General features: G+C 42.0%; 2 protein-coding genes across 15 annotated transcripts in view; one reads left to right on the top strand and one right to left on the bottom strand.

Moving 5' to 3' along the window:
- Spata5 (spermatogenesis associated 5) overlaps positions 1-1,293 on the bottom strand; it is a 264,268-nt gene extending 262,975 nt beyond the window's left edge. For 2 of the 4 annotated variants that reach the window (XM_047566461.1, XM_047566462.1), the window contains exon 1: positions 19-1,281. In XM_047566461.1, coding sequence (XP_047422417.1) covers positions 19-145 — 127 coding nt within the window. In that variant the 5' untranslated portion in view covers positions 146-1,281. Of the gene's footprint in view, positions 1-18 lie in introns of all 4 variants that reach the window. The other 2 variants (XM_047566459.1, XM_047566458.1) reach the window with 2 other exon arrangements.
- Positions 488-25,647, top strand: Nudt6 (nudix hydrolase 6). 11 transcript variants are annotated; one of them, XM_047566464.1, is made up of 5 exons: positions 488-882; positions 4,621-4,824; positions 9,019-9,074; positions 20,252-20,306; positions 24,916-25,417. In XM_047566464.1, the coding sequence occupies exons 1-5, from the start codon at positions 678-680 to the stop codon at positions 25,272-25,274; spliced, it is 879 nt and encodes a 292-aa protein (XP_047422420.1). In that variant the 5' UTR covers positions 488-677; the 3' UTR covers positions 25,275-25,417. The 11 variants fall into 11 exon arrangements, with proteins under 11 accessions (XP_047422420.1, XP_047422419.1, XP_047422421.1 ...); XM_047566463.1 differs by having other exon boundaries at positions 499-882; positions 25,055-25,647; XM_047566467.1 differs by lacking the exon at positions 488-882 and adding an exon at positions 929-1,184 and having other exon boundaries at positions 4,621-4,795; positions 25,055-25,645.
- Positions 25,648-27,874: the final 2,227 nt, after the last annotated feature.

The raw sequence follows: 27,874 nt of genomic DNA, 5'->3' as shown, positions 1-27,874 counted from the left end.
CCCCCGCGACGCCCTCACCCTTCTCTAGGAAGCTAGTCACCACCAGAGTCCCGGCCGCCGCCGAGCCGGAGGCGGCGGCGGGGGCCGCGGGCGGCCCGCTCTCTGTGCTTTGGTTTAGCCGCTTTCGGTGCTTCTTGGACGACATGGCCAGAGCGCAGCCCAGTCGGAGGCGGAGCGGCGGGGCGGCGGGGCGGTGGAGCCGGCTGGCGTGCGCGCGCGCGCGGCCGAGCGAGGACTTCCGGGTCAGAGGTCGGCGGGGCCCGACCTGCGCCGTAATTCCCCGAGTGGAGCGCAAGCGCGCGGAGCCGGGCGCTCCACGGACGTCTTTGTCACCGCGCTCTTCAAAGCAGCGGCCGAGGTTCCTTCCGGCTGCTGCAAAGCAAAATGGGTTCGATGAATGGAAGCAACGAGTAGGTGGTAAATCCCTGAAGGAGAGGACTCAGGGCAGCTCGTTCTCCCGCCCCATCCCTTAACGTCGGTTGGCTGGAAGGGTTCTCCCCGCTTTCCCGGAGCCGGGCGAGCACAGGGACTCGCCGTCTGCGCGACGTGGCTCTGCACAACGGGAACCCGCCCGCCTGTCAGAGGCGGTGGCGACGCTCTTCTGAGGTTTACGGCGGCGGCCGGGCTCCGGCGCGGGGGCCGTCGGGACAGGACGCGACCGGACGGGACGGGACGCGATGCGGCTGGTCGGGCGCTGCTGGCGCGCGGCGCTGGTGTTGGCGCGGACGCGGGTCGTCGCCCTCGGGCCGTCGGCTGGGCGCCGCTCGGCCTCTGGGAACGCGGGCGAGCTGCGCGGCGAGCCCGACAGGTTCGGGGGCGTGTCGGTGCACCTGGCCGCGCTGGACCGCCTGGACGCCGCCGCCTTCGTGAGCGCCTTGCGGGGCAAGTGTCAGCGCGGGCGGCCGAGGGGTGGGAGGGGCGTCCTCGTGCCCGCCGTCTCCCGCTCGGGACGCGCGGGGCGGCGGGTGGACCGGTGCGCACACGGCTGGGGGCGCGCGGGCTGCGGCGGGAGAACCCTGCCCTGGCCCTGAAAGTGAGCCCTCCTGGGAGGAGGCCTGGGCAGGAGGCCTGGGCAGGGCCTTCGCCCCCCAGGAGCGCTTAACAGGGGAGCCGCGGGCCGCGCGGTCAGTGGGCGTAGCGTGGACGTGCAGCCGTGGACAGCGCTCCTGGGCAGCGAGCTTCTGGTGAGTTTCGCCCTGTTGAGTAGCTGGGCAGGTGAGCGTCTCGACGTGCGGTCGGCCGGTCGGCGCCTTGTTTGATCACCCTCACCCCGGCCAGCGACTGGCCGTCTCGCGTCGGTTCCCACTCAGACTCCGGGAGAACCAGTCCGTCCTGCGGGGCCCTTGCGGGTGGCGGATAGCCGGGTATGCATGGCTCCCGCGGTGCTTATCAGTGACCTCAAGGGGTGACCAAAGCCCGGCCCCAGAAAACGTGCTAGATGCGGAGGTGCACCTCCTGGGTTCAGGCCCCAGGTTCTGCCACAGGCTTCGTCTCTGAGAATATTTGCCTCTTAGGTTGCTTCTGTGAATAATGCCAGCTCTGATTACTGGATAAATGTAATCAAATGTAACATACATGAAACTAATTTATTAATTCTAAAATAACATTTTTAATAAAGCAGATTTTGTGTCATTCGGTAATTATTAAATAATGGTTTAATTATTTAATAATTCTAAGTATTTATATTAAAACACTTATTGAATAATAATTGTTTCATTCTTTGTAAATTATTTTTTAAATGATGGAAGCGAGGCATGGAGAGAATAGGTAACTTCCCTTGGCTTTAGGTCTGGTCTTCCTGTACCTTGCTGTCCCCAGGCCTATTGCCAGTTCTGTTGTAATGGAGTCAAACAAAACTGATAGTGCCTCCAGAGAGAACCTAAAATAATATAAGAAAACCTGATTGGAAGTCTGTCTTGGTTCTTTTCAAATAAATTGAACTGATTATGAATAACACTAACAAAAGTTGCCAAGCTGTTCACACATGCAGTCCACCATTCTTTTAGTGTTCTCATTTTGTTAATAACTTAGAAGTTAGATGGATAATTGTAATTCAAATACTACATTGCATGGGTGTTTCTAGTCTTTCTGTGCCACCTTAGTTAACTGTTTAGTCAACTTTTTCACTGCTGGGACTAAATGACCGTACCAACACAACTGTAGAGGAGGAAAAGTTTATTTAGGGCTCACAGTTTCAGAGGTCTTAGTCCATAGAAAGCCAGCTCCATTCCATGGGGCTCATGGGGACTTCACAGCCAGAGAGGGTTGAGAGAAGCAGGGACTCCACTCCCCTATACAAATATATACCCAGAGTCGTGCCGCAATTCCCAACTCCTCCAGCCACACCCCACGGCTTCTGTTACTACTCAGTTAATCCCTGTCAGGGAACTAATTCACTGATTGGGTTAAGACTCTCACAACCCAATCATTCCTCCTCTGAACCTTATTGCATTGTCTCACACGTCAGCTTTTGGGGGAACACCACATCTAAACCATAACAGCAACCAATTATTTAATAAATACGGATTGGGCACTGGTGCATAATATTGAGGTAAACTGGAGGATTACAACTGCATAGAATATTAAATAGGATAACACAGAAATGTCAGTAGAAGAAATGTCATTCGGTAACTTGGGATGAGTTCTAATAATCCAGACATTGTAAGTACTCCTTAAGTTCACATAATAGCACATGTTCAGGGATTAGGAGAGATTTTTAAGAGGTGAACTTTCATGAGCTGGAGTTTGAGGGATGGAAAAAAGCCATTGGGATTGAAGGTGTGGTGGAAGAAAAATATCACTTAAGTTTGAGAAAAGGAGAAAGGAAGAGATTAAAAATGAGTCCTTACTTCAAGCATTGGTGCCAGAAATGAACAAGCTGGCAGATGAAGCTAGTTTGGGGTATAGCATTTGTTTTGAATGTACTTAGAGAAGTTTGAAGTGACAGTCTTGGAAAAATGTGTGGAGCAGCCAGACGGCTGGCAGTTCAGAGTTAAAGTGAGGTCAGGACTAGGCACCTTCCTTGGGTTGATTGAAACAGTGGAAGCAGATGGACTCTCCAAAGCAGAATGCAAAGATGCAAAACTAACAAATAACAAACAACTTTTTTATTTCTTCTGAAAGATTGGGAAGGAGCACATGGGAACTGACTGGTAGAAATTTCTGCAGTCTTAAAGTGTTCATGTGTGTACACACATGTGCACGTGTCAAAATTCATCAACTCCACACTTAAGATTTGTGTGTATTGCTTTAATTAATCCCCAGTTTTTTAAAGATTTAATCAGAGAAACAAGGTGAGAAGGATCTGATCCCATAGCAACATGGCATGCTAAATCAGACCAAGCCTGTTGAAGGCCCCGTGGACCTGGCACTGAGCTGGGCAACACCGGCTTTCAGAGAGGGAGACAGCATGATCCTTAAATTGGAGGAGCTTGCTGCAGATCTGAGGAAGGGAAGGGAGGGAAAAGGCATGCCACCCTTGAATAGGTGCTGAAGCTTCCCAAGACCCACGTTTCAGGGTGGGGGCAGAGAGCAAGTGAGAGGATGTGTGGACAAAGTGATCAGGAGAGCGTTCTGAATCTCTTCAGTTGTGAAGTATTCATTTCATCACCCACACATTTGTCTTTCATGGTTGTAAAGCATCTGAAACTTAGTAAGGGTCAAATGAATTGGCATCTTTTTCCCCTGACTTAATCTTATGTAATAAAGTGAGAAACTAAAAAATTCAAAGAAAACCTGTCATGTTCATTGTGGAATTATTTATAATAAAATTAGGAACAATATAGATGCCTATGAGTAGAAGGTGAGTTAAGTAGCTTATGAATACCTATACATGGAAAACTTGGAGTTATTAGATGTTCATATTCAAAGAATTTTAGCAAATTAGCCCAGAGTGTTTAAAATATGTTGTGAAAGATGTGATATAAGCTATATATAGTATGATGTTACTTATAAAATTCATGAAAAATATAAATTTTTAGATTTTTCTCTTCAAATTAGTAAAATATGAAGCTTAATTATATTTTTGTTTTCAAGACTTTCTAGAACTAGCATATATTATTTTAAAATAATTATATATTTTCAACCATCTTGAACTTTATAAACCAAAAATAATTATGACACAATTCTTAAAGGAAATACAAGTAAAAGTCCTTAAAGATTAAAACTAAGGGTGGTAAAAGAAACAGCATTATCAGGCGATACAGCTTGGTAGTAGAACACTTATCTAGCAAGAAGCCCTGGGGCGGATCCCCAGCCTCACAAAAAAGAAAAACAGCATTAAAATATTACTCTTTTGTTTAAATCAATTTATTTGTCCGTTCTGCAACTTGTGTGTCAAATACTATCTTCAGCAGGTATAGATGTGAAGATCAGCACTGTACTGACTGTTCAGTCTGGTGGAAAATCATATAAACAATGTGGTAATTATGAAAAACATGGTAGTATCCATGCTGCTGATGTGAACAGGACATTTCGGGATCTCTTTCCAGAGAGCTAAGCAGTGAGGAAGTACATCCCTAAAGATGGCTCTCTGGAGGAATTGATGCCCAGAGCTGAGCTTTAGCTCATTCCACTTGTCTTGTTGGAAATCTTTACACATTTTTATCTTCTACATTCTAGCTGCAGTGCATCAGTGGCGATCAGAAGGTAGAGTAGCCGTCTGGCTGCATGTTCCCATCCTCCAAAGCCAACTTATTGCCCCCGCTGCTTCCCTGGGCTTCTGCTTTCACCATGCAGAGTCGGACTCCTCGACGCTGACCCTGTGGCTAGGAGAAGGGCCCAGCAGATTACCAGGGTACGCTACACATCAAGTGGGAGTCGCAGGTCAGCTTCAAACTCATGCTGATAGAATTGGCTTTTTAGGGTTCACCCGGTTTCTTTCTTTGATGAATGATTTAGTTCAGTGATTATCTTCCTTGGGACTGTTTCATGGCTTTTAAATAAATGAAGTTTACCTTACAGATCAGCAGAGGACAGCACAAAGAATAGATAGGCACATGCAGAGTTGAATTCTCAAAACAGGTTCTCAAACAGTAGGAATTGGGATTAGAAGTAAATTCATTCAACCTAAATAAGCAAAATAAAGGATAAAGTTTATTTGGAAATAGCAAAGTATTGCAACGGGAATACAGGTGCCATAGTAAACTATGAGTGTATTCAAAGAAGTTGAGGCCAGGGTAAAATTTGAAAGACAGGTGTGAGGAGAGTTGCAGCAGGTGTTTGGAAAGGATAATCATGGGACCACAGTGATAAATAGTAAAAGTCCAGCAGTCCGAGGTTGAACAAACAGTTGCAGGGCAGATGTCCTCGTAGAGGCCGTTTTTTTATGTTGTTGCAATGGCCCCTGCAAGCTGTGGGGGGGCAGAATGGTGCTTATGAAAGACCCTTCATAACCTCCAGGCTTTATTTACTTTTCTTTTTTGCTTAGGGTTGACCCAGTGAATCTGTTTTGATTCTGACAACTTTCATATTCCTATCACATACTTGTAGTGGATATATGAGTGTACAGTAAAAGATAACAGGTTGAATCTAAGGTAAAGCAAACCAAATTGAATATTACTTCTTAAAGACATTTATGTTACATTACTGTGCCAGTTACTTAAAATAGCATAATTTAACTATAGTGTAGAATTTTGATTAGCTTCAGAAACATAAACTTTGAGAATACTATCTTCCAATAAAAACAGGGACCTCACATAGTAGAATGCATCAAAATCAGAGAGCTTCAGGGTTGGGGTTGTGGCTCAGTGGTGGAGCACTTGCCTAGCATGTGTGAGGCACTGGGTTTGATTCTCAGCTTCACATTTAAACACATGAATAAAATAAAGGTCTGTCAACATCTAAAATATATATATATTTAAAAAGAAAATCAGAGGGCTTATTAAAACAGACTGCTGAGTCAGTAGGTCTGGGGTGGGACCTAAGAATTGGCATTTCTAATAATTTTCCTGTGACTGTTTCTGCTTTTGGTCTCAGGACCACCCTTTGAGAACCAGGATTAAGGAAATTACTAGATTTTCAGAAAAGAGTAAGGATTCCTTATGACTTTAAATAAATGAAAGCAAGAATACATATTAATAGTAATTGATTAATGATCTTAAGTAGTAATCTTATATAATTTACAAGAGTTTTAGCTGTTTTGCACATATGAAGTGTTTTAAAGGAGTTGTTCAAGAAGTCTAGTAATGTCTTCTGTGTCTGAAGCCTTAAGCTTTCCATTCAGCTTTATTTCAAAAGATTGTACTTGATAATTGGGTGACAGCCTCACACTTCATTGGACAGTCATAGAGAAAATTATCATTCATTAGCATGGACTTCTGATTGAGTTTGCAATCATTACTATAGTGGTGATATATTCGTGAAGAGTTGTAGGGGTGCCAGGCTAGCTCAGGCGCAGGTAAGAGCCGACAGAGTCATAACCCAGACCCCGGGAGTTGGGTAAAAGCAGGCTTGTGGTGAGCAACCTGCAAACTCATTTATTGCAGGAAAAACCAGACATTTTATAGAATTTTAACCCAATCACAATGTGCCACAGGGGATCAGACCACCACACCCCTATACAGGTTCCCTTGGTAACACTAGGTAAATTTGGGGGCAGTTGTTTACATTCCTAGGTGGTCAGAGCAGAATGCTCCTCTCTGCAAATTTACACACTTAAGAGAGTAACTGCTGTGAGCCAAGAACTAGGATTTCTCCCAACAAAGAGTATCCTGTGGAAGACCTGTTTATAACAGTATTGTATTGTCTTGTATAGCTTAGGAGTTCCAGAGGACTTCAGGAATGGGAGATATGGAACTTGAGCAGTAATAAAGGATAACTAGGATCAGAGGTGACTCTTGGGGATAGGAACAGCTAATTCAGAGTTTTTTAGGTGGAGAGAAAATAGTTGATGTTTTGAACAACAGAAGTTAGTATGGCTGTACCAGAGTGAGCTGTGGCTTCTTCAGTTGGTTACCCAATAAGCCTGCATCTACTGGCTTTGCACCTACTGGCTCCTTCCCCTGCAGTGTGCTTCCCAGAGCTTTGTCCAGTTCTTGATAGCTGAGGGTTCTAACCCTCCTTAGACAAGCTCCTGACCCTTCTGTCTAAAATAGGGCCCTCCTGCCCGCCAATCCCATCAGTCTTTGTCCCTTTAACTAGATCCACTTGTCTTTATAGCACTCAACACAGTTGAAAATTCTGTCCCCACAATAATATCAACTCCTTGAAGGTGGGTATTTTAAATCTTGTTCATCACTGTATCCTCAGGCCCAGAACAGCTTGGCCTAAAGCAGGCACCCAAGAATGTTGAACCTTCAAGTGGAAATGTCAGCCCTTGGAAAGCCGTGTCGTGCTGCAAAGAGTACCTGCCTGGAGCCCAGACTGGCTGCCAGGCCCCACTCTCCCCATCAGCTGCCTGAACTCAGGCATTCTGGATGTTCAGAGGTTTCTTGTGATGAACACCTGAGACAATAATGCACACAAAGCACTGAGCACAGTGACTAGCTAATCATGGCTGTATGCTGGGAATTTCCACTAGATCCCTGACCTCGGACTGATTTTGCTTTTATGCTGTGACCAGCAGGAGTCGCTCAAGTTGTGCTTTAGCACTGCTGGTCCTGTGTTCCTGTTACTAGTAAATTCATTAGGGGAAAATTCAGTGTGGCTAATCACAAATTATTATATTGTAAGAGTAGGTTTCCTTGAATGCTGTCCTTTGGAAAGTCCAAGTTCATCATAGTCGACATTTTATAATAGAATCCATCATCGTTAATTACACCTCATTTGGATTTACTCTTGCTTTAAAACACTGGTGTTTTTATTTCAGATTCATTTCAATTCCTTTTCCTTGTGTTACAAATACCTATTCCCTTTACATATTTTATCTCTATATAATATATATTACCATATGTTATGTGTATGAACTCAATATTGAAAGAATGGCTGAACATATGGAAAATATCTTCCCACATGATGTCAATTCAAATATGTTTAAGTTATCCCATTTAAAGGAACCTAGTACAAATCATTAGAGTGTTGTTTATATTTTTGACCCAGGATCACTCAAAGGGAAATACTAAAAAACAATGAGAATACCTTATTTTTAATTCCCATCATCTAGCAAAATCCACAGTGCACTGAGTAGTATGATTAATGAGGAAATGAAAGAAATGGATTAGAACTTAAACATACTTAAAGAAGTGTTTGTGTTATATGTTATAAAGTTGTATGCATACATGGTAAGGCAAGCTCACTAGCTTCTGAAAGGTCCTGAACTGAATATTGAGATGCTGGGATTTGGATTCTTAGGAGTCATAGGCCTGAGTTCTGTACAGTGAGTCAAGAAGAATGAAAAAGTAAATGCATTTATTCAGTAAACACTTGAAAGCACTGCATGGTCTGAGTGTACTCCTCCAAAATTCACACGTTGAAGCCTGAGGCCCAGTTGGAGGCTGTGAAGAGGTGAGGCCTTTGGGCAGTGGGATCAGAGTCCTCGTGAAGGAGGCCCTGAGGCTTGTTTGCCCTTCCACAGTGTGTGGACATAGGTAGAAGATACTGAGGAGCGGGCCTTCCCCAGACAACCTCCAGGACCTCAATCTTAGACTTCCCAGCTAGCAGAACTGAGAAATCAAATTGTGTTGTGATAAGCCACCAGTCTGTGGTGGTTTATTATAGAGGCCCAGTGGACTGCAACAAGCACTTGACATTGTGCAAACACTATAAAGAAAATACTGTGAAAGAATAGAAAGACTAATTTGTTCAACTGTATACCAAGAAGAATAGAAAACCTAGAGAAGCTCGAGCAGATGATTATGTTACAAGTTAGCATCACTGGTATTCTTAAGTTCATTTAAAAAAAAAAAAACTGAACAATCAGTTCCTTTCTCTGGGGATTTACAAGCCTTTAAGGATGAGGTGGTATCTGAAGTAGGCCTTTAAGCATGGGTAGGATTTTGATGACCACAGATTAAGTGTGGGAGTAGTCTAAGAGTATGAAATTAATGTTTCTTGGTTATCTTTTATTGTTTTTCCTAACAGGAGCTGTATTTGATGAGAGTACTAGAAAAATATTGGTTGTACAAGATCGAAATAAAGTAAGTTACTCCTGCATTATAAATGCTTTCCAAATGTTTGGAAAATGGAGAAATTTTGTCATGCCTAAGAAATTCTAGAAACTTAAAGGAATTTATAATTTAAGGAATTATAGAATCTGAAAGTTATTTCTAAGCAATTATGGATCATTTAGATATTTTTTAAGTCAAAAAGAACTGCAACTTAGGAGACTGAGGCAGGAGGATCCTAAGTTCAAGATCAGTCTCAACAACTTGGCGAGACCCTTAGCAACTTAGACCTTATCTCAAAAATTTTTAAAAAACATCTTTTTAAAGGGCTGGAGATATAGCTCAGTGGCAGGGTGCCCTTGTGTTCAATCCCCAGTACTACTTAAAAAAAAGTTATTTCTAAGGCTACAGGAGAATCATACACTACACGGCTCTTCAGTTGGGAGGTCAGCTGTGCGTCAATAACATCACCAAGATGCTCTCCCACCACTCACCATTCATTGCTTTCCTACTCTGTGCCAGGTGCTGAGAGTACAGTAATGTGTAAGACACTGCCCCTGATGTCCTGCAGCTTACTGTTTACTTGGACAGGCAGTCATAGGGCAGATGGTGACAGTTAACTTTGACTTAAGGAGCCCCTGAAGACTTCTCAGAGGAGGCAACACTTAAGACAAGCTTGGAGAATGAGTAGGAGGTGATGGGCAGGTTTTAAAAAGAATGGAGAAAAGCAAGCAGAGACGTTGGAATTGCATGTGAAACGGCACAGAGTTCAGGAAGGGACTGGCTTGGTGTGGAAGTAACAGCTAGGAGCTCACAATGGTCAAGAATGTAGGAATGTTAAGATTTTCACCTGAGAGCTAGACTGGGAACTAATGCAAAGTGCCTCACATACCAGAATAGGAGTCTAGGCAGCTGATGCAACAGAGAACAGTATCATGAGTAGAAATTAGATTTTTCATGCCCAGAAGTTACAACTCGGTGAGAGAGAATAATTACATTTTCCAAGACTTCAGTAAATATTAATGAACAAAATTAAATATTTTCCCTATATGTTTTTAAATTTTAAATTAATGTTTGTAATGATGGCTGAAATCAGTATTATATTTCTCAGAATTGTTATCTTAAAGTCATCTTAAATAAGCAAATTTTGAGACTTAAGGCAGAATTCTGACTCAAAGCTTTTTATCATCAACAAAAATTTATATAGAGAGTACCTAAAGTCGTTGTCTAGCCCTCAATCAATTTTGCATTTAAATTGGAGGAGAGATATATACATTTGGTAAGAATGACTGAATGGGACCACAGGACCTAGTTTCAGGGTGCCTGGGATTTAGACTTGAAATGTCAACAGCCAGCCATGGACAGATCTCAGTCGTGATGACGGAGTGGTGGTGATAGTTTATGGGGCGGTTAATGGAATCATAACATTCACATCAGCCCAACAATAGCAGGCCAGATGAGGGAAGGGGATGCCAACAGCAGACTGGGTGTCAGAATGACCCCTCGCCCTCTGGGCAAGTCTGTACGCCCATCTCCTCATCTCTAAAATAGTCATCGTACCTTCCTTGTAGAAGGATTTATCAACTCTCTGCACTGTTCTGTCCTCTGAATTCATTCTAGGACTTGAAAGTACATGAGAGTGTGAAGCTGGAAATGTGCAGCAGTGTGAGGCTATGCCAGGCGGGATGGCCTTGAGCACAGCTCTAGTGATCTGTTCGTATTTCTACTATATTTATAGCAATAAGTACATAATAGAATGCTGTGCACAGTATTTTCTTTCTTATTTGTGTGACAAGAAAGAGCTATATTTTTTTGGCAAGAATATTATTAACAAGATGTCTATTCACAGAAATAGCTAGTGACTGAAATCGATGCACAGTCCTATGTACACATAAGAGAGTTCCTTTATTAAGATTTTACTTCACCAGTAACCACTGGGTATCCAGAAGTGTCAAGACTTTTCTGTTGTTGAATTTTTCAAAATTAAGTTGTATATGTTTAAGGAGTTATTTGTATCATTTAATTTAAATCATAACTATTCTAATAATTCCAAACACTTAGAAATACTTCCAAATCAGGAAATCCTACGAGAGTGTGAAGAATCTTGCCTCCTCGGGGCTGGGCACTCAGAGGCGGTCAGGGTGGCCCAGCTGCTGACACAACGCCATGGGCTTCCCTCCTTGCCAGAGCAGACCCAGCTTCAGGAGGGGCTCCCTGTGTGCTAGAGGTGTCTGGCAGGAGCAGCCAGGCTCTCCTTATGGAACAGGAAATGGCTGTCACAGTGTCGAAGGCGCAAGCATGGAGCCAGAAAGCTACATTGGAAAAAAAAAAGAGTTGAAAGTGTTTTGCAGTTCTTTCACATTTAACTGAATTTTGAATAAATGATAGCCATCTCTTGAGATAGGGTAAAAAGGACAAATACATAATAGATTATTTTCAGAAATGGGTTTATAAAATGTACCTTAGAACAGGGTCAAGATTTTAAGTGATCTAAAAGTATTTGTGAACCATGTGTAAATTATATGTACATGATATAAGCAGACAACTGAATTATTAAGCTAGTGGTGAACTTTTAAAATTTCCATGGGTTTCCTTTGTAAATCTTTTGTCATTACCTTCTGTCACCATAAATATTATTATTCAATTGATGGATGATACATATTTAAATTTTTTCCATGTAGTCAAAAAATAGAACCATTATTTGATATTTACTTTAAAATTATGCCTCATTGGGGGCTGGGGCTGTAGCTCAGTGGTAGAGTGCTTGCCTTGCATGTGTGAGGCACTGGGTTCAATCCTCAGCACCACATAAAAATAAATAAATAAAGATATTGTGTCCATCTACAACTAAAAAATATATATTTGAAAAAAAATTTTAAAAAGTTTGCCTCCCTTTTTTTTTTTTTACTTCCAGTAAGCTAAAGTTTCAGCCATTTAGCATGAATGAAATCAGATATGAAAAAATACTTCATCTCTGTTAAATAAAAAGGAAAACTGTATTGTCTGACCCATTTTGGAACCCCTCACCACCTAGCAGGTCTGCCTGCCACATGATGAGCAGACAAGGCGGGATCCTCAAGTCCTAAGGCAGTTGGATGCTCCAGCTTCTTGCAGGCACTTGTTAGGTTTTGCTAGATTGTCGGGCCTGTGCTTAGGCTTCACTGTTGAGTGGCTATTGAATTATGCAACCAAGTTTTTATTTCTTCAAAATTTTATCAAATTTTAAATTATAGTTGGCTATTTTGTATTCAGCCTGTGGGCACATGTAACTTACAGCTAAAAATAAAGGAAAACAGACCTAAAATAATAAGTTACATGAAAGAAGTCCAGAAATGATGCCCTTGGTTTTAATTCTATCAAGACAGCCTGTATTCATGCACGATATCTACAGTCTTGTTATTCCTCTTATGTTCTACCCCTTTTAGCTGTATTTCAAGTCCAGTCTACCTTATGATCAGCTTAGACATGAAAGTCTAAGTAGTGATAATAGCTACATATGGACTCAGACTTACGGTTACTGAAGATACTTTTCTTTTTCTGAAATCTATCATATATTTATGATTTTCTGTGTGTGTTCTTTAACAGAATCTGGATTTTTTAAGTAGTAGATTTAATAGGTCCCTGAAAGATAACATTAGCTAAGTATTGTTATCCCATTGCACAGAGTTTAGGCACAAAACAGTATGCTGTGTTACAAAGCCATATTACTGAAAATGTTTATTTTTAAAGATATTTTATAACTACTTTATTTGTTCAGGAGCTTTGATCAATTCCTGGTGATTGCAGCTATAGTTTATATGTTTCTTTTGTGTGCAGTAAGGAAAATTATGTTAATAAAACATCATTATTAATGTGTATTAATCCATAGGGTATGGGAGGATGCAAACAGAGATACAGTCAGAGAAGCCAGCCAGATCACTGCTTTAGTAATTAAGATGATTAGAAGGAAGACTTGGGGCTGGGAATATAGCTCAGTTGGTAGAGTGCTTACCTAGCATGCACACAGGCCCTGGGTTTGATTCCCCAGCACCACCAACAACAATAAAAAAAGAAAAGAAGGAAGACTTGTACCAGTTGTACCAAGGTAGTGATATGAGGAAAAGAGGAAAGATGTCTCTAGGAACTAACTATAACTTTGTCAGTTAAGAAAAGGAGTAAGTTTTAAATCATTCAGTATTTTGAGCTGGGAGTGGGTGCTGGAATAAGGGTATCATCAGTAGATTCAGGGGACAGTGGGAGGTGAACTGATGAATTCACTAGAGGGCATATGAGATTGAATTTTAGAAGATATTTAAATTGGAGTACCCACACATTTCTTCACATTCCTCCTGATGAATTACTGAGCACAGAAAAGATGCTATGTATCAATTCCTAGATTCTTGTGGTACCAAAAAGAGGTATAAGACCAATTGTTCATGAACACATTTGTGCTTTACGACTTCCTCCCTCATAACCCACAAACACTTTGACTCCATACAGTGGCTCTCACCCACAGGACTTGCTATAGAGCAAGTATTGATGTGGTTGGGCTAGGTTTCACCACCTGGCCTTAAGTAAGCTCACAGGGGATTTTCATGACTTCCCCGTGGCTGCAGTTCCCACTGTCATACCCTATATAATAGTGCCCTGTGGAGTCATGCCATGATGTAGCATGGTGCCACCCTAGGAAAGTGGGCCCATGAGAAGCACTGCCCCAAAGACAGAGCTGAGTACCGTGTTCTAAGCCCAGGTGAAGGGTTGATTTTAGGAATCATATGGTAAAAACAGTTGTCAGCACAGGATGAAGTAGTGGGAAAGTATGAACAGTAACACACCAATCACTGTCCTAGGCCAGAGAGATTAGGAGAGTTCAGTGTGGAGACAACAGTGAATTTGCAGTGATCCACATTCCTCATGTGTCTAGAGCTAAGTCACCATTTTTTGAAATAAGTTATTTGGAAGTGAGGACTTGTCAGACATCACATTAGGAAAGGAAGTTTAAGCAACCCACAGAGCTTTTCCATCTGGTGCAATTCTGGAGTGTGTCTTGTAACAGGGAAATTTTAACTTGGTTATTTTAAAATGTTAAACTTCAGTTATGCACAAAGTGCCTCACTTAGTACCTAAAGTTAACATTCATGGCACACGCACAGGGAGAGAAATGAGTTCTCTTCTTCCTGATATCTTAATTATCTTTTTGGAAATTAACTAATTAATTATATAAACATACTCTGTTTTGGCACATGAATATATCATTTAAAGAAAAATGTAGTTCTCCATAATTGAATATATAAGTCTTTACTGTTCTGAGTTTTCTTTGTGTATAGCTGTTTGAGTAGCCAAGGAATGTCCCATTGCATCATTTCATGTTTGCCACGTCTTTACTTGAAGACTTGAGTATTTCACAACAATCCATGAGTGTTTTTATTCCCAATTTACAGGTGAAGAAACAAAGTCACAGAGACTAAATAATTTGCCCAAAATTACACAGACAGTGTAGTGTAACCAAGATTCTGACTTCAAATTATGTTATCTTTAGAAAAAGTAAAGAAATAAAGATTAGGCAAAGTCTAAAATTATTCATTTCACGTAAGAATGATCATCCTCAGTCCTTCCATACTCAGTCCTAGTCTGGAATGTTCAGGGCTGTCAAGTGTGACAGCACATAGAAGGGTCAAGAAAGCATGACCTGTGTGTGAGAAACGTACAAACGTGCACATACATATGGACAGTCATCCTGATTTCCTTTTGAACAACAAAAATTGATCCAAATGTAAAAAGCATTTGCTGAGTGAAATGTTATAACTGAAGAGGCAACTTCTGAGAAAATTTAGTGCATTAAGCTTGATTTTGTTTTTAGGAACAGCATTTAGCATCCAGTGAATGCTTACCCAGTTTTATGCTAGCCAGTACACTCCTGACTAATCACTGAAAATAACCATCATAGCACCTGTTATCACCATTTTGCAACTGGGAAAATTCAGTGAGAGAGATGAAGTCATAAAGTTGAATTGAGAATTCTTTCTGCCAGTGGTGGTACTGGTGCAAGTTAACTGACAACAGCTAGATTAACAGCACAGAGTTCCAAAGGGTAAGGATTTCTATATCAACATAACAAGAGGAAGGGCTCCTAGGGGCACATGCAAGGTATGGCAGCTAGTTTCTGACAGTTGCTTACTGCAGTTTATCCTCCAGGTACTCAATAATGGTCAGTCCAATTCCTAGCTGAAAGCTCCCACCTCTCCCCTAGGTCCCTTCTACTCCACACACACTGGATTAATAGCAGCTTCATTCTCAGAAATCTCTGCCTTTAATAGGGTAAAGGAAACTCAGAGAATGCCTCATTGCCTTCTGCTGTATCCCAGATGTCTTCAGTTTAACGCCATTCTGGTGAGTTGCGGGTCTCTCCATTTGGGAAGACGCATCACCACAACTCAAAATCTCTCAGAGGACGTGCTACTCACCTGATGCTGGTGTCTGCACAGATGTTAGGAAAACCACAAGCAGGGTTTTGCTGATACTATGTGAAAGAACTGCAGCCAGCAAAGCAGTTTGCAGGAGAGATGCTTCCAGGAATCAAGAGCACAGGAGAGTGCAGGAAGTAACCTTCATCCTCCTACAGCCTTGCAGTTTGTTGGTGACTCCTGAAAGGGAGTCAGCTGGCAGTGCAGATTGGTTAGCAGAGGCCCAGCTAGGCAGGTCAGAAGGCCCCACCTGTGGACTCTGCTGCTCTGCAGGGTGGAGCCCAGCAACCAGCCCTCCAGGTGATTGTGCTGTGAAGTTTGAGAATTGCTGAACTAGCAACTTGGGTTTCCAAATTCTGTAGATGTTTAGAACTGTCAGTCTTGGTTTGATAAAGTGTTGCTTCAGAATCTAGTCATATTTCCATATTCCCCCTACATTCCTAGGATGTTGGCACTGGTAAAAGCTAGGCAGATTCAAATTATGTATGATAGTGGTTTCTTTGCATATTAAGTAGGAATGATAATCTTCAATAGTTTCAATTTTTTAAGTTATAAGCAATGGTCCATTTAAGAACAAAATATGCGAATTAAGTACGGATGTATATTTTGGCATTGCAACCAAAAATTTAGTGAGAAAAGGAATCAGTTACTGTATTTTGGCATTAGGTGGAATTTAAGCATAACAACAATTACATACTTAATAAATTTTCTATATTTATTATAAATAATTAGAATTATTTTTAGGCATTCAAGCCTATTCTCCTTTACTGGTTTTTTGTTTTGTTTTTGAGCATGTGTGTGGGTACTAGGGATTGAGTCTGGGCCTTGCATATGCTAGGCAAGCACTCCACCACCAACCTACACCCCAGGCCTGTGAAGTGTTTCTTATAGAACAAAATGTAACCCTCAGCATGATCACATGCACACACTCAAAACACAGACCTAAAGGGACATTTAAGTGTGTCTTTTCTCCTTCCCAACCCCATGACTTTGAGCAATAAAAGACCTACCAGTAGCTTGACCTTACAAAGGGAGTGCTGAAGAGCTGTGTTAAGGTTAGGGACATTCCTCATTAACTATGACCAGGTTCCTTTTCATACTGTGCTGTATGACCTTTTAAGCACCAGGCATATATTAGTAAACAAAAGAAACTTTCTACATCTAGAAAGTTAACAGACAAATGCATGCTAACAGACAAATGCATGATACAAATAATAAAACGAATACCTAAGATGGAGATGTGTTATTCAGAAAATAAAGAGTGCAGTGATAAAGAGACTGACTGGGTCTGCAGTATTTACATTAGCTTCTGTACACCTAGCAGCTAGCACTCAAGATTCTTGCTGAATGAACTAGACAAAACCTGAGAGATCTGATGGCAGCTTCTAAGTCACTGGTAACAGTGACAATAGTGTAGATAGTAAGATTTATCTCAATACAGCAAGTTCAAATCCTAGAAAGTGAGAATGGTGGAGTAAAGATTACACGGTGGTAATGAAAGATAACCAGGTTTCTGGCATTTAGCCAGGTGGGAATAAAGACAGAACAAGAAGGTCAAATAATACAAGAGAGCCAGAGGGAAGAGCAAGCAGGTCAGAGCCCTCATTCCAGCTTCTTGAGATGTGACTGAAAGAAATTAGTAAACCAGGCACAGTGGTGCATACCTGTGACCCTAGCCACTGGGACTTGGGGCAGGAGGATCTCAAGTTCAAGATCAACCTAGACAACTCTGCAACACCCTGTCTCAAAGTAAAAGAAATGTTTTAAAGGGCTGTGGTTATAGCTCAGTGGCTTGTGTGCAAGGCCCTGGGTTTGACTGCCCAGTACCAAGAAGAAAGAAATTAGTAGTCTGTTGGGGTTTTGTTTACAGAAACTCCTGGTTAGGATTTCAGGAACCACACCCAGGGAACTATGTCCTAAAGCTAAGCCTCTGCTTAGGAAAACAGAAAATGTCTGTGGAATTAGGAAAATAAGTGAGAAAAAGGGACCAGAAAATGAATCATGCTCTTTCACCTATCCTGAAAACCTTAAAATAGATTTGAGTTTACCTTCAGAACAAATGTAAGAGAAACAGCACTCTTAACTTGGCTATGGCAGAGAAAGTATCTTACCTTCTGTTCGTATCAGTGAAAAATGTACTAGCAGTGTGCCCTTTTTCGACACCTGCAATGCCTCCTTCCTACCTTGCAGTTCCCTACTCTGGGAAGGGAAGGATGGCAGAGGAATTAATCCAGGAGACCGTCCCTGCCTCTCCTACTATTTTGCTTCCCACACACATACACACGTCAGATTTGTAACTGGCAAATGTATAAGAAAATTTGTCATCCTAACCACCATTCCAAAATATGACAGAACTACTCTAAATATTGTTTGAGACCATACATTTTAGTAAGTTAAAGGATAATTCACCGTTTCTGGTATGCCTAAGAACCTAGTGACCTCACCAGCCTAGAGCAGTAAGAGGTCACAGTACCAACACAGCAGCTGGGCACAAGGACATTTGAGAAAGTATTTCTTAGAAGAGAGTGGAAAGTGCCTCTATTAAGACTGAGGAATAAAGAACACCAGAATTTTATACTTGGAAGCCTAGAGATGTTTTGTGTTTTACAGGAAAGAAGAACAAAGATTAAAAATACCATCAGTTCAAGAAGGCTGAATCTTTCAAACTTATCCTCAGTAGTTTTTATCCTCATGATACAAGTTGGAAAGATGGATTGGTAATAAAGCACACTAGGTAATAACACAGGCAACAGATAGCACATTCAACACTACACTCAAGTTTACTCCAAATTCACAAATCCTAGGGGAGTGCAGGTCTCAGAAATAGATTTTGATTGGATATATACAGAATATTCCAGTTAGTCTGAGAATACCAGAGGTATATGAAAAAGTATACAGTTAAGGACTAGTGAGGTCACAAATCACCTTTTCAAATTTCTTAAGAGATGGTTACAAGCAGATTGCCTGGACTTGGACCCACACTAGCTGAGTCCAGACCAGTGACTAAACCTCATCACCTCCAAACTGAGAATAACAGACTCTCGTTGGATTTCTGTGCAGCTTAAATGTGTTAGTTCTTACAAGAACATTGATCAGGGCCTAGAATGTGGTAAGCATTCAATACACGCTGGCTAATATTTTCGCATTATTGTAACAGTGCTAACCCTGTTGAGTTTTTCAACATAAAGAGAAGAATGGGAAGACCTGCCTGCCTCGCTGTTGCTCAGATCAGGAGTATCTACCAAGTTTCAAACCGCATGACTTAGGCCTCTCCACTTAGCACTTAGATCCCGGGCTCAAAACCAGACTTGTGGGGAGAAAGACACTTTTGAAAATAAGCTCTTTGAACCTAAGTGATGCCAGGAGATATCACAGCTACTTACTAGCATAAAAATATACCTGATCTTGCTATGCTGAAGGCTTATAAAATAATCAGATTTGTGTGAGCTCTTTTCAATCCTACTGTCCATCATTTTCCCCTTTTCCAAATATGATCGAGAGTCTCCAATCATTCATAACCAAGTCTAAGCAAAGATTTTAAAAGTTGACTTTCACTGTTCTTAGGAGACATCTGTCTGCCCCGTTACAACATGTTGCTGCTGCTGCTGCAAGTAAAGTTCATGGTGGTGATCAGACAAAAGCCTGTGGTCTCTACAGAAGCAAAGCTGCTGAGACCGTTTCAAAATGGAACCCAGCGCAGTGCTCTGAGGTGGAGACTAGGAGGTAGATCTCCAAAGTGAAGCATAACGCACTTTGTAAACCAGCACCGAGCCTGAGCCAGCCGCGGAAGGGTGGGAGGCCGGAATGCTGCACCCACTTAACCAGCAGTCTGGGAAGCCCCGGGAACCTTGCCACTGGTGTCCAAGCCCGCATGGTTGAGAAGTGACACATCCTTGAGAAGCACTCATCCAGGAAATGCGTGGGCCACGAAGCTCGCCAGCAGGAGGGCCACAGCTCGTGTTATGAATGAAGAGTATGCAGTGTCCTGGCCAACAGGACGCTCCCCTTAGGAGTGTGATTTCTCAGTCTTCAGCTTTCATCATGGTGATGGATATATAGAACAGAACTCTAGAAGGCAAAGCAGTCCTGACAGCCACAGCAATATCATCCATGTCACCTCATAATCATCTGTAGTCTATTTCCAAGTTTATTCTATGCTATTCCAATGATCAGACCTTCCTACCTGCCCTTCCCCACCAAAAAAAGCAGTGATGCATGAGAAAACACGAACTTATCAATTTTATTCACACTATTCATGAAAAGCAATTACATTTTTACATAAAATTGTTGACATAGACAACAGAATCTTAAAAGTAGTATATCTGATTAGAAATACAATACAGTAAATAGATATGAAAATTAATAGCATACTTTAGTGATTACATTTATTCTGTGCTCTCTACTTAATTATAGCAGCATCTGTAAGATCCTCCTATTTGTTCATAGTTAACTAGCAGCGAAATTTAAATTATACAAATGCAGTAGATATTTCCCTCCAAAGTTTCATTAATACAAATTTTATCACATTAACCAATAAAACCACTTCTATATCCTGAAGAAAAGGGTAGGGAAAGATTTTATCAGTCACTAACTCCCTCAGAAAGGAGGAAGGAGAGAGACGGGGAGCTAGAAAAAAAATCAGTTCTCATTTGCCTGGATCCGCACGGTGTGAGTCTGTGGAACCTGTATGTGTACGTGCGTGTGCGTGTGTGTGTGCGTGTGTTACTGAACAAGTGCTATATAAACTTCTTCTGATTGATGTTGCAGTTGAAAAATATGTGGAAGTTTCCAGGAGGGCTGTCGGAGCCTGGAGAAGATCTTGGTATGTATCTTACATGTTTTAAGTAGCTTGAAAATGTAGAGGACATCCATGTTTACTTTATCTTGCCCTACAGTGAAGAATACAAATTTAAACTTTCTAATTTCTTCAGACCAAGTCAGAAAGTTTCAGAGAGATTACTAATTGAATAAAATTAGCAGCAAAATTTCTAGCATTTCAGTTTGTTCCATTAGTTTGAGTAATACCATTAGGAACTTAACACTTATTCTGTTTAGTACCACCTCTAGATTAATTTCTACAAAAAGCTTTAGATATCCATCAGTAAAGCTTAGCATTGAGGGTTATTCTGAATATGATTAAAACTGATGTTGGAATTAAACTATGAGAAAACACAAATTTTTTGCCATTGCATACAGAAAAGTGAATAATAACTTTTAAATTAATTTTGACATCAATATAATAAAGTCAGTCATAGAGCTAGCATGATGTAATTCTTCTCTTTATAAGAATCTTATCTACCATTTATTTTTGAGTACTTAGGAAGCCAGAACAGTAAAACATGAGAAAGTCTCGTGAGAAATAGCTCCCTAAAATAACTTATTGAGCTCAACATTTAACACAAATAGGAAATAATCTAAGAATTCTTTATGCCACTAATTTACAGGAAACAGAATAGAAATAATTTTCCTGTCTATTCTTAAGCCATTGAATCAAATTCAGTGTCATTCTAATCAATAAATAATTCATTTGATACCAACATTATTTCTCCAGGACTTTTTTCTTTAATATGCAGATCCCCTATTCTCTTTAGCCAACAATTAGATTATGGCAGTTTTGTGAACTTACTTTTATTTATAAAAGTGTATGTTATTGGCCAGGTGTGGTGACGTACTCCTATAATCCCAGCGACTTTGGAGGCTGAGACAGGAAGATTTCAAGTTTGAGGCCAGCCTTAGCAACTTAGGCCCTAAGTCACTGAACAAAACCCTGTTTCAAAATAAAAAATAAAAAGGGTTGGGGATGTGGCTCAGTGGTAGAGCACCCCTGGTTAAAATCCCCATTACTATAAAAACAAAAGTGTGTGTGTGTACCTGAAACTTGATTTTTAAATGCTATTACAGTTCAGAATGCCCTCTATGCCTTTATAGCCAACTCCTAACAATCCGCTAGCAAACTGATCGCATTAAGGTGTGTCCACAGCGGGTCAGATCTCGGCTGGGGGCTGGCTGACTTTTTGCTTAGGTCCTGGCAGGCATGTGGTGGCACAGGAGTAGTTTGTTGAGGAGTGGGCACTGAAAGAGAAGGCCGCTTACTCTGTGGGCTCCCCTCTTCAGTCGTCATCCTCATGAGGCCCGGGGGAGCATGGGACTAGGGAAGCCAGGCCCTGCATTCTCACCCCAGCCATCTGGGGGAACGCCACCTGCAGAGTTCATGTGGCTTCCCCTCTGAGGCTGGCCTTCACAAATGAAGCCATTTTTTTTTCCTATTAACTTTTATGGATCCTCTGAATGTCAGACTTACATTTAAATATAAATGAAGAAATACACATTTCCAAGCTAAATACATTAAGTTGAGGGTTAAGTATGGCCCCAGAACCTTTAAGTCAAGGTAATTAAAAATACACTACTTGTTCAAAGTGTCTGTGGTTATCACAATCCACCATTCAGAGATCATACACATACCTCAATCATGTGGAATTAAGAAGAGCAGCATTTGTCATTCACCATACTACCTGGGTGTAGTACAAATTAAGCTATGTGATAAAACCCAAAAGCAGCTAGAAATGACCCCTGACAGTAGAGGTCTGAAAGGACTGTGTGAGGACATTTCTGTTTTCTAATGCAGTACAAAATAATATTCTTGATGATGAAGCCAAACATTATGTAGATTTATTTTCTTGAAACCCTATATTCTGCAAAGTAAGCAACATATTTTAGGAATACTTCCATCACACATGTGCATGGCTCCTAATTGGACTCTTTATTAAATCCTAGTAAATACACTGGTTAACTGGGAAATTTGTTTGGAATCTTTCTTTCTTGGATAATACTAAATAAGTGAAACAGTATTCTCTGCGGTGTTTTAAAAAGTAAGAGTGCCATATGCAAAGTAGAACACACTCCTCAGGCTTTGGGATTGAGGCGTCTGTGAGGTCACAACAAACTGCAGTCCTGGAAATGCCATCACCTCTGACTAATGATCTGTAGTCACAAAGATTATCAGTGCACCAGAGCCAGGAAAACCCACATTATGCAAACTTATTCCTATTATTTTATTTCATTTCAACCCAAACCTATTATTAAATATTACAAAATAGAGATAACAAATATAAACTCCATTTCATTACTGATTACCATCCTGCAATTAAACAACAAAACACAATGATGACATATTCAAACACGTCTCTCCCTTTTCTCTTCCTTTTTTTTTTGTACCAGAGATTGAGCCCAGGGGTGCTTAACCACTGAGCCACATTCCCAGACTTTTTTTTATTTTTTTATTTTGAAACAGGGTCTCACTAAGTTGCTGAGGCTAACCTCAAACTTGTGATCCTCCTGCCTCGAGCTCCCGAGTTGCTGGGATTACAGGTGCTCACCACCATGCCCAGCTAAACACATCTCTTAATCAGAAAAAATAAAAACAAAAACTACCTAGTTTTTCCTATATTCTTCACATATATCAAACAGTATATCTTACTTCAGTCGAGCTTATAGTATATTAAAATAATTTTAAAGGCACAACCAAACAAGTCACTTAATCTTGTTAAATTCATGTTGCAAGTCCTTGAGGAAGAGATTTTCATCTCGAGGTGGAAGGGGTTGCTAGAGTCCAGCTGTGGAAGCACTTGGCCTGCCCTTGCACTTTCAGGCTTGGTCAGTGATGCACCACTGCGAGTCAGACTGGTCGGAACTACCCAGATGGGACAGCAGCTCAGCGCCCCACCCTGTGCTTCTGTACAGCCTGAGCCCATGAGCTCAGCACCCAGCTTTTTCATTAGTGCTACTAGATGCTAGACAGAGTCCCCATGGTATTTTTCAGAGTATTTAAAGAACAAAAATACACATGCACAAGAGTTGGGGGCATTATCTAAAATTTTAGGACCAGTGCCACCATCTTGAATAATAAATTTAATAACAAATATGTATTGTGTACCGATTAGAGTTATTTTTCTTACTAAGAAAAATTTCTTTTAACCTAGATTACTCTTCTGTGCCTTCAGCTGTAACCCCACAACCCCCAGATTCTTCCCTGCAATGCTGGGGACTGAACCCAGGGTCTCACGCCTACCAGCCATGTTCTACCACTGGGCCACACCCCCAGCCCCAGTTCTGAAATATGAAACTAGTCATGTTGAGACTATGGGCAGATCTCAATATGGGAAGTCAGGGTATAATTGAAAAATAGCAGTTGAATGTCATGAATTTTAGAACACAGTGCTTTTCCTGTGCATCTATCCAGAGCTGCTGCTCAGAGAAACTAGCGCACCTCCGGGGGACTGTAGAGACAGCGCAGAGCCAGGCTCACAGAGATGGCCCGTTCCTCTCTGGCTTCCTCTTCCCTGCCTGCCTTTTACCGGAAGGGTTACTAAGAAGACAGTAATTTACTATATGACAAACAACAGTGAAGGCACTTGAAGGAATTTGAACAACAGCTTGTCTGGCAAGTGAAGCTTCCAGAAAAGCAGTCAAGGAAGGCAGCGTTTTAAGGGCTTCTCATAGATGCTTCCAGAGACAATGACAGCATCACAAAGCTGGCTGAAATCCATTTAGGTGGTCTTTCTGGATGTTCAGAAAACACACCACAAAAATATGGTAATGATAATAAAAATCCTGCCACAAGAATTATGCATTTAGTTGAAAAACCAACATAAAATGTGAAAACCCTTATTGTATTATAAAAATTTTTAATTTATATATTTATTTATATATTTAGTACTGGGGATCAAACATGGGTGCTTTACCAGTGAGCCACATTCCCCAGTTCTTTCTATTTTGAGACAGGGTCTTGCTAATTTGCTGAGGCTGGCCTCAAACTTGACTCCTCCTGCCTCAGCCTCCCCAGTCGCTGGGATTACAGGCATGCACCAGCACACCTGGCTATATTATGCATTTTATATATCCCTAGCCTTCTGAAAACTTCTGATGAAACCACTGTTGCCTTTGGGCATTAAAGGACTGAAACCAAGTTCTGTGAAATCTTATCTCAGGAAACAAAGGCAATGCCAAAACTTCCTGCAGTGGGATTTCACTGCAACATTACTAGAGAAACAAAGGCACAAAGGCATCTGCTCAGTGACTGGAGGCTTGACAGTCCCATCTGGGATCACCAGGAGAAAGCAGAATCATTTCATAGTTTGCTCCATACATTCAGCTTTGTGACCTTTTATGGAAGGTTAGGCAGCTTTCACCGACAATCAGGAACAGGAGAATAATGAAGAAATATGGCCAACTATCATCTGCAGCTTTGCACCATGTGTTAACTTTTGCAACCTATGTTTTTACCTTTTGGGAGAGAGAAGGAAGAGGTTAAAAAGATGTGACCCTAAAAACGTACAAATGAATAAGCCTCCAACTAGCAGCCAGCCAAAGCAACACTCAGTATTTGAAAAGTGTCTTGAGTGTAAAGGAGTGAAATAATCTTGGCGTTTCAGGACACAGAGAAGGCAGGGTGTGTGCTGACAACAGCCAACCAAAGGCCTTGCTTCTCAACTCCCAGGCGGTAAGGAGATCCTCAGCGATGACGGGCCTCCCAACTGTGCTCCTCACCGTCTGCGCATCTGTTTCACGCAGGAGATACCGCGGTGCGCGAGGTTTTCGAGGAGACTGGGGTGCAGTCGGAATTCAGGTCCCTCCTGAGCATCCGGCAGCAGCACGGCAGTCCCGCGGCCTTCGGGAAGTCGGACATGTACGTCGTCTGCCGCCTGCAGCCGCGCTCCTTCCACATCACGTGCTGCCGGCACGAGTGCCTCCGGTGCGAGTGGATGGACCTCGGCGACCTGGTCAGGGCTGAAAACGCCACCCCCGTCACCAGCAGGGTCGCCAGGCTGCTGCTGTACGGGCACAGGGAAGGGTTTGACAAAGTCGACCTGCCGGCCCAGGAGCTGCCGGCGGGGGCCGCAGGCCGGCCCTCCAAGCTCTACCTCCGGGCACTGCCCGCCAGGCCCGGGCCGGAGGAGCCGCCGCGGCGCGCTGCGCTCGGGGCTCCAGCTTCGGGGAGCTGCACGTGACTGGTTTGTCCAGATTGTACAGTGGCCTGAACACGGGCCTGATTAAAGGGCTGGTGTCGATTTCCTTGTTGGAAATTCATGTGTAAGCACATTTCAAAATCTTTTCAAATAAAACAAATGTAAGGAAAACATTATAATCTGAGTAATCTTCACTGAGTAACAGGTGCTATATAAAAGGGGGAAGTTTACACATTTTTCTAAAAATTTTTGTTGTGTTTCTTTACTGAGGCAATGGTTAAATATTTTAGTATTGGAGAAAACGTTGTCTGACCAGTTCTCTAAATCTTGCTGTATACAATTTTCTTTCTCTCCTCTTAACAGATTTCTAAAATATACTGCCTTCTTTCTTGTGAAATGAGATTAGATTATATCATTAAAATCAGCTCTTAGCAGACATTGGAAGAAAAAGTATAGCTTTCTGCCCAGGTCCTGTTTTGGATCCAAGTTTATACTGCCCTGTTCGTTTCAGGGCCACATACCAACTGGAGTATTTCCTTGACCGGTAAGTATTGTAGTTATTTGATTCCAGTCGTTCAAAAAAGAAACACTCGTCTGTGACACATTTCTGAAAAATAAAGGAAGAATTACTTGTTATTATACTTTTCATGTTAAGTATTCATGACAGTACAGTGTCTGTCTGTCCAGCCAGTAGCAGTGGACTTGTCAGCAGGGCAGTCAAGTGAACAAGACTCAACAGACCAGACTGTCAGGGCTAGCAGGTGAGATCGCAGGCTGTCCGCAGGGCTGCAGTGGGATGACTCCAAGGACCTTTCCCTTCCTCCCACAACACACAGCGAGAAGTCACTGCAAGACCCCTCGGGTGGAACAGGAATCACACTGTCCAGGCCTGATAAAACAGGGTGCCCAGAGAGGGACACACTCCATGGCAGGAAGCACACTAGAGCCCAACACTCCAGCTTCCAGCAGGTCTGCATGCTTTGTCCACGCTCCTCCTAGTCAGGAGGCCCAACCCCTGGGTCACCAAGCATTCCCACAAGTTCCAGTGGACCAGCACTAGGAGGGACAGCCAGGGCAATCTTCCCAGGAAAAAGAAGGTCTTCCGCTTCACTCACAGAAACACAGGCCCCCAAATTACAACACAGACTTTCCAGGGGCTAAAGCTGTTTCTAAAGTATAAAGGAATAGTTCCTTGTATAGAAAATAGTGTTATATAATGTCAAAAGTATACTGGGACATTATATTACACATGATTAACAGTCTCCAAACAGGCACTGAGGAATAACAGACTGATTGCTGGCAATCTCTGGGAGTGGAAGGACTGTGCCTTTTTATTTCAGTTCAACTATACCATAAAAAAAAAACTGCCTTTCAAATAGCTGGACCTGGAAATGAGATCCTAAGCAATGATAAGTCTGATAAGCTACCACACTAAGGTAAATGCAGAATTAACTTCACAGAGCACTGATAATGCCTTTGACTTTCAGGGGAGGGTATCATGTATCAAAGAAAGGAAAAGTCTGTGTATTATAAATATGTACCTATATCAACTGAATGATAAACTGAAGTATACGCTACATAGGCAATTTAAACATCTGTAGTTATAAGTACAAGTAAGATGTGTTCTGTGAATACACGGTTTCACATTAAGCATACCAGCATCCAGCTTCCACTTCGACGTAGCTAGGGAATCACGTTTTTAAAATACCCACATTTAAAAACTTAAACCTTTTCCCAAAATTCTTGGTTCTAAGATAATAAGGCAAACAATGGCACAAACTGAGAAAACATAAATTAATAAGCACAAAGAAAAGAGCTGGCACAATAATAAAAAATGAAAAGAACAGGGCTGAGAAGAACCTAAAAGCGACAATGTGCGTCTACCACCCAGAGCAGAGGCAGGATCTTCGCTCCCGCCATCTGCTCTAGAGAAAGCACTTTGCTGGATTCCTCCTTGGCTTTAAGATTGTGATAGCTGCTAACTAGATTTCTAAAACTTGAAATACAAATGAATAAATTGCCTATTATGCGACACATTACTAATAAACTTGGTCTTTCTGATGCAAATCAACCACAGGCAGCCTTACAGAGAAGTGTACCTTGCATGAAGACCCACCTACGCGGCACAGTCTTTGGTTGTTTATAAAGATTCATGTGACAGGCACTTGAACCTAGAGTGACCTACACGGTCCAGACCCAGCGCCTGGCCTTTGGAGAAATGTATTGTGCTTTGCTGTGGCTCAAGTGTGTTCCCAAGGGCTCCTGTGCTCACCTTGGTCCCCTGTGTGGCAGTGCTAAGAGGAGGAGGGGCCTGCAGGGAGGTCAGAGGTTATTTAGGGCAGCACCATTGGAAGAGACTTAGGGGGTCCTTAGGTCTCCCAGTCACATGCTCCCCCTGCTGTCCACTTCCTAGAGGACCCCTTGC

The sequence above is a fragment of the Sciurus carolinensis genome, chromosome 10 (genome assembly GCF_902686445.1).
Source record: "Sciurus carolinensis chromosome 10, mSciCar1.2, whole genome shotgun sequence".
NCBI classification, from domain to species: Eukaryota; Metazoa; Chordata; class Mammalia; order Rodentia; family Sciuridae; genus Sciurus; species Sciurus carolinensis.
Note: the sequence above shows the minus strand (reverse complement) of the source record. Positions and strands in the feature narration are given on the sequence as shown.